The 9,322-nt window shown below is 67.5% G+C and overlaps 2 protein-coding genes across 2 annotated transcripts; one reads left to right on the top strand and one right to left on the bottom strand.

Moving 5' to 3' along the window:
* Nucleotides 1–1,872: 1,872 nt before the first annotated feature.
* Nucleotides 1,873–4,222, top strand: EMIHUDRAFT_467636 (hypothetical protein; the record flags this gene model as incomplete). Its single annotated transcript, XM_005786376.1, has 6 exons — nucleotides 1,873–2,297; nucleotides 2,437–2,879; nucleotides 3,200–3,675; nucleotides 3,746–3,820; nucleotides 3,887–3,918; nucleotides 4,001–4,222. The coding sequence occupies 6 exons, from the start codon at nucleotides 1,873–1,875 to the stop codon at nucleotides 4,128–4,130; spliced, it is 1,581 nt and encodes a 526-aa protein (XP_005786433.1). The 3' UTR covers nucleotides 4,131–4,222.
* Nucleotides 4,223–4,488: 266 nt separating this feature from the next.
* Nucleotides 4,489–7,588, bottom strand: EMIHUDRAFT_228836 (hypothetical protein; the record flags this gene model as incomplete). The annotated part of the gene is made up of 10 exons (XM_005786377.1): nucleotides 4,489–4,576; nucleotides 4,772–4,808; nucleotides 4,986–5,046; nucleotides 5,137–5,163; nucleotides 5,241–5,284; nucleotides 5,381–5,699; nucleotides 6,281–6,691; nucleotides 6,997–7,110; nucleotides 7,264–7,423; nucleotides 7,560–7,588. The coding sequence occupies 10 exons, from the start codon at nucleotides 7,586–7,588 to the stop codon at nucleotides 4,489–4,491; spliced, it is 1,290 nt and encodes a 429-aa protein (XP_005786434.1).
* Between the last annotated feature and the right edge of the window lie 1,734 nt (nucleotides 7,589–9,322).

Genomic DNA, 9,322 nt, shown 5'->3' on the forward strand with positions numbered 1-9,322 from the left:
CGAGGCGCTGCATGCGCCTCTCGCATGACTCTTACACGAGCGCCGCACTCACATCAACGACCCGGCCGCATGCTTGGCCCCACGCGAACGCGTTTTCTGTCTCTTACGACTACGTGGCGACTGCGGACTGGCGGTCCGCTGCAGGCCATAGCCCATACGTCCCGGGTAAAACGCGGCCGGGGAGTTTGTAAGTACTGCTCTACGCATACAGCACATGCGCATCACACGCGTATCCTAAACCACGATCTAAATCCGGCGGCCCCAGCCGCCGGCGCGAGCGCAGCGGCGAGGAGTGACGAGTGTCCTGTGTCCCGTCTCCCCGCGGCCCCGCGCGGCGCGCGCCACGTGTATGGGTGTTGGCTGCTGTTGGATAAAGCCGTACCTCGCACATTCTGACGCGTTCGCCATCGCCCGGACGCCGCGGCGTCACGGCTCCGATGGGCGTTGCGGCCCCTCTTTCAGACGACGTACGAAGACATGATTCCTGAGTCGATGGCCGCGTAACATCGAGCTTCCAAGCAGCTTCAATGGGCTTAATTAAGGGGCAAATAGGAGCGAAGACGATAGCGAAGGACCCTGATGAGTCAAAACTCCAGGAGACGTGCAACCCGGACCATCCCTCCTTGCCTCCTTGTCCCACTTATCAATGTTTCGAGGTGAGAGTACTCGCGTTGGTGTGGGACTGATGAGGAGAACGGCACGAGAGAAGCTCCTGCGCCGCATGCGCGATCCGTGAGATACACGACTCTCACCGACGTGTCACGAGCCCTCTCGGGACTTGGCCCAGGCCGCAGGCGCTACATGCACATGTGCATGTGCATGCTACATGTACATGTGACATGTGCATGTGCATGTAGGGGGTGTTGCAGATTGCGATTGTGGCGCAGGGGGTCTGTGGGTCTGGGATGCGTAGGGGGCTTCGTGCATATCCATAACAGCACGTTATCCTTGAATGACCCTCGTCGCAATGCTTGGGCGCACATGTAGTCTCCCGCGTGCGAACGCTCAGCAGAGGCTCGGAGCCGGTAGGGGCAGTTCGCGAACTGGCAGTCAGCGGCCCTAGCCCCTAGCGCCATTAGGCGGAGGTTGTCAGAACCGCCAGAAATTCCTACGCACACATATACAGAGTCGTACTGAACTGCACACACGTTTTAGATCACAAATCGGAAAGAAATGGCATGGGCTAGGGGTCGGGGGAGGGGAAACAAATAAATAAAAACGGACACCTCTCTAGACTCTACTGTGAGATGGCCATGGCCATACTTGACCCCTATACGGCTTTACGTAACGTCACGACACCCCCTCTCAGTTTCTCTCTGCTTCCGCGTTCCGGGTTCCTGCGACGGTGTATCATTCACTTTATGCCACCGTGGCCTCTCCGGATATGCAACGGTGGCATAAAGTGAATGATACACCGTCGCAGTTCCGCTCCCCTCGCCCCCCTCCCAACATCTCTGGCAGAGGCCGCGCTCGGGGCGCTGAGCTGGTGAGTGGGGTGACGAGGACGAGACACCATCGAGCGCAAAACCTTTATTCCACGCGCGCCGGCCGCCTCTTCTGCTGCCACGCCTGCTCTATTTATTTATTTATGAGTCCAGACCTCTACCCCAGCCGCTCCAGCAGCCCCCCGATCTTCTTGATCACCCGCGCCACCTCCTCGTCGCTCGGCCGCGCACCCGCGCGCTCCATTGGCCTCGCTCGTGCCTGCACGCGGGTAGTCTCCCCCCATCCCCAGGGCCTCCAGGGCTCGCACCTCAACCTCTCACAGACCAGCGCAGACCGCCAAAAGAAATTTTTTGAGCAGTTTTTTTTTCTTTTCGCTGGGCGTCGCTTGGCCTGCCGAGAGGCTCCTCGATCTATGTGCATGTGTGTATGTTCGGGTTCGACTGGGCGCGCGGCTTCATCGCTCCCTTCGCCGACCGCGACGGCGTGCCGTTTGCAACGCCGAGCGACGCGGTCGAGGCCATCCTTGGCATCGTCCTCTCGGCACGAGACGGGGTGGTCGCGAGTCCATCGCTGATGGACCTTGGCAGCGGCGACGGCCGTATTGTTCTCGCCGCGGCTCGCCGCGGCGTGCGTGCTGTCGGCGTTGAGCTGGACAGTGGCCTCGTCGCGGCTGCACGGGCAGCGGCGGCTGCGGAGGGCCTCGACTGCTGCAGCTTTGAGGAGACGACGGTGCTTGAGGTGGCGCCTGCGAGCGACACGCGGCTCGTCGCGTACCTGCTCCCGGCCGGGCTGTCAAAGGTTGCGGCGCGCCTCAAAGCCGCCGGCTTCTGCGGCCTGTTCTTCACGATCCGGTGGGCTGTCAGCCAGTCAGCGACCACGTGACATGTCCTAGCACGAAAGGGCATACGGACGCGGCGTTCTCTTTTCGCCCGGTGAGATGGAGCGACACGCCGTCAGGGAGGGCGCTTCACCACAGAAGGAGCGAAGTAGGTGGCCCGTACCAGGGGAAGCCCTTTCACCACGTCGCAGCCACCCGCTCCCCAACGGCTGGGCGCTGCACGAGTACGCCTGCGGCGAGGGCGGCGGCGAGGGCGGCGAGGAGGCGACGGAGGAGAGCGGTATGGTGACTGGCGTGGCGGGCGAGACCGCGGCGGCTGTTGCGATGGCGACGGCTGCAGAGACGGCGACGGCGACGGCGACGGCTACGAAGGCGACGGCGACGGTTACGGCAGTGGCGGCGGCGGCGGAGGCGGCGGCGAGCGCGGTGGCGACGGCAGCGGCGGCGGAGCAGCAGCAGCAGCAGCAGCAGCAGCAGCAGCAGCAGCAGCAGCAGCAGCAGCAGCAGCAGCAGCAGCAGCAGCAGCAGCAGCAGCAGCAGCAGCAGCAGCAGCAGCAGCAGCAGGAGGAGGAGGAGGGGGAGGAGGAGGAGGGCGGTGCGGGGTGGGAGGAGGACGGCGGCGAGGAGTGGCAGTCGCTCCCCTGCGACATCTTTCAGGCGCCGCCGCCCCAAACCTGGGGCGGGGCGGGCGGCATGGAGCCTCCCACCTTCCCTGAGCCTCCCTCAGGCGCCGCCCCTCGTGCCGGTCGGCTGCAACTCCTTCACCCTCCCTCTGCCTGGCGGCGCGGGCTTGGCGCGGCCGCGTGCGGCCCTCGACGGCGTCTGCTCACAGCCACCCTGTGAACAGGTGGCGGCGAGACGGAGAGGGTTGCCGTGCTATGGACGGCGTCTACTCACGGCTGGCGCTGTGGGCAGGCGGCGGCGTGGCGGTGCGGCCTCGCCGCTCGCTGTTCGAGCGGACGGGTTCGGGGGCCGAGGCGGCGGCGGCGGTACGGGAGGGTGTGGGCCACGGAGCAGACAAGGGCCGGATGACTGGGGCGCTGCTGTGGGACTCCGCCGTCGTACTCGCCTCCTACCTCGCCGCGTCTCGCCCCGCCGCCGCCGCTCGCGCGCAGTCTCGCCCAATCTCGGGTGAGCTGGCCGCCGGCTGGCGGGGGGCGTGCGTCGAGGTTGGTGCGGGCCTCGCCCTCCCGGGGCTGACTGCAGCGGCGCTCGGCTGGACGACCACGCTCACCGACCGGCAAGAGTGCCTCCCTCTCCTCGCCGCCGGCGCGGCAGACAACGGCTTGGGCGAGGCTGTGGCCGTGGCGCCGCTTGCGTGGGGCGACCCGGCCGCCGCCTCCGCTCTCGGCACCTTCGATCTCGTGCTGGCGAGCGACTGTGTGTACGAGGTGGATGATCGACTCTAGGAACCATCAGTCGTGAGTCACACCCAATCCTCCCCCTCATCGCGTGAGTCAGGTGGAGTCCGCCGCGCCGCTCGTCGCCTCCCTCTCTGCGCTGGTGCGGCGGGGCGGCGAGGGGCGGGGCGGCGAGGCGCTTGCTCTAGCGAGAAGGCCGCTGTTGTCCACGGCGTCTCTTCACAGCTCCCGGCGTGAACAGGTGCTGCTCGCGTTCGACGAAGCCATCGGAAGGCGCGCCGCCGCGGCCGGCCACACACCGCTCTCCCTTCTCGACGCTCGCTCGACCTTGAGGCGCCGATCTCTCTGTCGCTAGGCACGCTGCGGTGGCCGCCTTCCGCGCGCTCGCGACGTCCAGCTTCGAGTGGGAGGAGCTGGCCCACGAGTTGAAGGAGAGCGTACGGCTCGTAAGGCTCAGGCCGAGGGCGAGTGAAGGCGGGGCGTGACGGTTTGGAGTGTGTCGGTTCATGTCAGTCTGCCCCCCCGGCGGTGTCCCCGCGCCATTTTGTCGTAGGGGTTTCATGTCTTCCTCACGCGCCCGCACTCGCCAGACGGATCGAGCGCAGACCCGGTCTGGTAGACGCCAGGACGCAGTTGGACCAGGAGGTGCGAGGTGAGGAGACTACGACTGAAGTAATACTTCCAGATAGCTCTCTCTCTCTCTCTCTCCTCGCCGTGTGTGTGTGGGAGTAGTGTGTCTCCACCGCCGAATCTGACGCGGGGCGCCGAAGCGGGGCCGTGCCATAGGCCTTCCCTTACATCATACCCCTGGGCCTGGCGCAGCGGCCAGCGCGCGCAAGCCTCTCATTTGAAGGGGTGCGACCGGCGCTTGCACACGTACAGCTTCTCGTGGCCACCGCGGAAGGGGGCGAGCCGCAGCACTCGCTTGACCCTCCATCGCGCCTGCATCGACACTCAGCTCAAGAGTCTGACGGCGGAACTCGCCACAATCACGAGGGGTGGGGCGGCCCCCCGGCGCGCCTCGAGCAGGTCGAAGAAGGACGCGTCTGCGTTGTACCTAGCGGCAGCGACACGCCGTGAAGAGAGGGACAAGGGGGTGTTGCGGCGGAGGGTGTCGACGCTGCACCCGCCTCGCGCCTCCCCCACGTAGAGCAGCACCTCGCCTGCTCACGCACCATGCCGTGAACGGCGTCTCCTCACACCTCGCCATCGTAGAGCAGCACCCCCCCCCCCCCGCCGCGGTACGAAGACAGCGCCTGGTGCGCCACCGGGCCTCAGTCACGACGACTGCGCAGTGAGCGAATCGAGTGGCTGGCGCGGCACCTGGTGCGCCATCGGACCGGGCGGAGGGTACACGAGCAGCAGCGTGCGGCCGCCGCTCTCCTCGGGCGACCCGAGCACCTCGACGCCACCTGAGACGGAAACCGCTTGCGAGTCCCTCCCGGGGCCGTGAGGCGCCCTCCGACCTCCTCGTCGCTCGCCTCGCCGCACCAGCTCGGCCGGCATCTCACGCACCGCCTAAACCCATGAGGAACTAGCAGTGGCTGGCCAATCAAGGACGCCTCTGCGCGCATCTCGCGCCCCGCCTGCGGCACCTCCGACCCGTCGTCGTACGCCGCCACGTCCGCACCGACGGCGCCTGAGCGACAAGCCTCGGACACGTCTTTGGGCGTGTCTTGGAGATGTCTGGAGCACTCAGCGCCGGCGCCGAGGGCTCTCGCCCACTGCCCAGCACCGGCGCCGAGCTCGATGAGCGGAGAGTGCGAGGCGACCTCGGCGAGTGCGGCCTCGGTCCACGCCGCGCAGCCATGCTGGAGCAAGTACCGCCGCCGCTCGCCGGGGAGCGCGTCAAAGAGGACGGCTTCTTGCTTTGCCGCCACCTCCTGCTGCAGCGCGCTGACCGCCGCCCTGGCCGCATCGCCTCCCAAGTCGATCGCCTGCTGTAGCCGCGGCCGCACCTCGCCGAGGTACTGCAGGAGCCGCTGCTGCCTCAGCGCTCGCTCGGGAAGAGCCTGCTTCAGCTCCGGGTCCTCGAACGGGCGCCTGCCGGGGCTCTGATCCAAGAGAATGCCGGGCGCAGCCGCCGCCGCCGCCGGCTCGGCCAGCGCCGCGCTGCTCGCCGTGGCGACCGCAGCGGCGCTGGCGAAAGAGGAGGCGAGGCGAACGGCACAGCGGCGACGGATGGCGTGCCACATGTACATGTGGGTACGAACCAAGGCGGAAAAGAATTCTACGAGCGAGCCCCTCTCACAACAGACTGGCACGAACTAGCACCACAAAAGGCACAGCAGACAACGGCCCCTTATGGGCCGTCGAAGAGGCCGTCATACTCCTCCGGCCTCGCCCCCCCTTCCCAACCCTCCCCTGGCTCAGGCTCCTCATCCTCGCGGCGCGCAGTGCGCACCCCGCCCCGCGAAGACGAACCCTTCCGCCGGCGTGCCTCGCGGGACTGCCGCCCACTGCCGCCGCCCTTCCCCCCCTCCGCCGCCCGCGCCTTCTCCGCCGCCCGCGCGGCCGCCTTCGCCTCCTCCGCCGCTAACAGCGCCTCCCTCCGCGTGACCCCTATGGGCCCCTTGCGCATCCAGGAGAGGTCGCGCGAGCGACCTATCCAGGGGTGATTCGCAGACGGCGCAACGTAGCCGCTGCGCAGCTCCGAGTAGTCGCCAAAGCCCCCCCCCAAATAGCCCTCCAGGCAAGCATCGCAGACCCACTCGCCTAGCTGAGAGATCTCAGAACTCTCGCCGCGCCAGATCTCCTTCTCCGCCGCCTCCATCTCCTCTCTCGACCAGCCCCCCAGCTCCGACCAGCCCTCACGCAACGCCCGGCGCCACAGCCACGGCTCCACGCCAAACCCGTCGTAAAAGTTCGCAAAGCACTGCTGACACTCGAGGCCTGGGCCTCGAGCGTCCGCCGCGGAGACGGGGTTGTCCGTGCTCGCTCCAGCCCACTCCTCGAGCGTCGCCGCCACGAGCGCCCCGTAGACGGCGTCGACCGCCGCCTCCGCCAACGCCTCAGCAGCCGCCTCGCCCGCCTTAGAACCCGTGGCCTCATCTAAAATGAAAGGGTGGGGCGCGCCGGCAGCGTCCGAGACCGGCGTCTCGGGCGGGGTAATGCCGGCGGGCCCCCAATATGGGGCACGTCCAGGTCCATCAGCAGCGAGCGAGGGCGGGCCGCCCTCCTCCCCCTCCGCCGGCGCCGCGCCGCCGGTGGAAACCTCCTCCACTGGGTTGGGCGCTCAGCAGCCAAACCCGCCGCGGTGTCGGGCACCTTCTCGAGCTCCCCCCCGCGACCCCTGGCGCCACGGCCGCGCCGCCCTCGGCGGCGCCGCGGCGCCTTCCGCCCGCCCTCGACCTCCTCCTCCTCCCCCGCGGCGGCGATCGTCCCATCGCCGCTCTCCGGCAGCGCGGGCTCCAAGGGGTCCAAACTGGATCCCTCGGTCCCACCTCCGGACCCACCTTCAGCGGCCTGCGCGTCGCAGGCACCGCCGTCCGCCTCTTCGGGGCGCGCGCCGCCGCGGCCCTCGCCGCCAGCCGCTGCCCCGCCACCAGCCGCCTGATCGCCAGCCGCCACCCCAGCCGGGGTGTCGCCCAGCGACAAGCCGCTGAGGGATGCCAAGACCGCAGCTGCGTCCCCCCAGCCCCGCCGGCCGAGAAGAGCTCGGCGGAGCTTCTCCGCCTGGCGGTCGTGGATGTCGAGCGAGCCGATGCCCTTCTCAGCGACCTCCTCGAGGAGGTCGCCGGCATCGCCAACGCCCAGCTCCGCGAGCCGCCCCTCATACCTGCGGTAGAGGCTGTCGGCGACGCGCGCCTTACCACCGGCAGTGGTTCAGCGACTCGAACCTCGCCAACGCACACTACGTAGACGAGCGTCCAGACGGCGAGAGTGGCGCCGGCTCGCCGCTGCGGTACAACTACCCTTGCGACGTAGCCTCGGCATGCAGCATCTTCCGTCAAAGAGGAGGGCAGCGGGTGCTGCAACTCTGCGACTGCGTGATGTTGCAGCAGGTCTGCGACGGCGCCCATTGGCACAACGTCGCGCTCATCGGGCCTCAGCGGCTCGCCGTGCACTGGGAGCCGTTCGGCACCAGCATTTTCAGCCGCATCCTCTAGCGCGCGTTCGGGACGCCTTCGACGCGGCGCCAAAGGACACGGGCTGGCAGCTAGTCAGCGTGACGCTCAACTTGCAGAGCGACGGCTACCAGTGCGGGCCGTGGGCGCATTGGTTCCGCCGCCGCCTCTTCGCCTACTGCGCGGACGACGAGCTGATGAGCAAGCAGTCCTTTGCCGAGTACCTCTCGACCAGCCCGGGCATCAGCCCGCTCGGAGCGCTCAGGAACAGGAGGGAGCGAGAGGCCGCCGGCGCAGCAAACACGGCCTTCATGCACGAGGAGCGCGTGCGGCTGCGCTGGCTCCTCCGGGCAGCGGCGCGAGAGGACGCGCTTCCCTACGAGCATCCGCTGCAGGACGCCTTCCGCCGAGCAGGGGCTGCGGCGGCAGCGCGCGCGGACGCGGTCGTGCTCGACGAGGGCTTGGAAGGCGATGAAAAGTACTTCGACCTCTATGACGACTCGTGACGGCCTGCACAGGTCGCCCTGGTCGCCGTCGCCGTCTCGCCGCCTCATCCGCCAACACGGCCGTCGCCGCCAGGGCCGCCACTGCCATCGCCATCGCCGTCGCTGCTTCGCCCACCACTACCAGGGCCGTTGCTCTACCGCTCCCCAAGCGTATTGCCGGTGCTGTCACGGGCTGCCACTCCTAGTACCTTGCTGCTCGGTCGCGTTCAGTCTAGGTCGACACGCTACCCTGCCGTTCGGGCGCCGCTCACCGCTTCGCAGCGAGCCCGGGCTCTGTAAACATCTCCGTCGCGAGCTGCGCACGCCCCGCGGGTCCGTGTGACTGTAGCTGTATCTCCCAAACATCTCCCGCAGCTCAAAGCGATCTCGGCCTAATCTCCACGGCTCGAGATTGCACGAGATAAAAACGGCGCTCTCGAGGTGGTTCGCCGGAATCTGGATAGCGGAGCGCGTAGAACGCGCGCTGCCGATGTGCACAGAGCCCGGGATGGCCAGCATCCGCCCTCGTGGTCGCGAACGGCGCCGGTCGACGCGTGCGGCTCTGCGTCAACCAGTACGGAGCCCGAAATGCGTCCAAAAGTAAAAAAATCAGCTTTCCGCGCCTCTTCACTGCTCGCCGCCGCGCAGGCGTGTTCCGGGGGCCCAGTGGAGCATTTTATCTAGTGGCGGCACCAGCTCTAGAGAAATTTATAATTTCTCAGTGGGGTTTTGACATAGTGCTCCTCCTCACTCGCCGCACCCTCGTCGTCCGAGTCGGCGCCGGCCCGGGCCGTCGGACCAAAAAAGAAATCCCGGGGACCTAACTCAGTGCAAAGCACCTAACCTGACTCAAGCTACCTTACCTTAAGTTCAGCACCTTGCGGTACGTCACCTCAAGTGATGGGGGGCGGCGGAGGCGGCGGCGGCCCTTGCTGCTGCTGCATCTTGAGCAGGAGGTATTCCCAGTGGCGCGAGGTGGCCTTCTTGGTGCGGCCGGGGAGAAGTTCCACGATGCGGGACCACTTGTGCCCAATCTCGCGCACCTATCCGAGAGACCGCCGAGATGTAGCCGAGAAGTCGCCGAGAGGTGGCCGAGCTAACCACGTGTGCCCAACCCCACGCAAA

The sequence above is a fragment of the Emiliania huxleyi genome (assembly GCF_000372725.1).
Source record: "Emiliania huxleyi CCMP1516 chromosome Unknown EMIHUscaffold_151, whole genome shotgun sequence".
NCBI classification, from domain to species: Eukaryota; Haptophyta; order Isochrysidales; family Noelaerhabdaceae; genus Emiliania; species Emiliania huxleyi.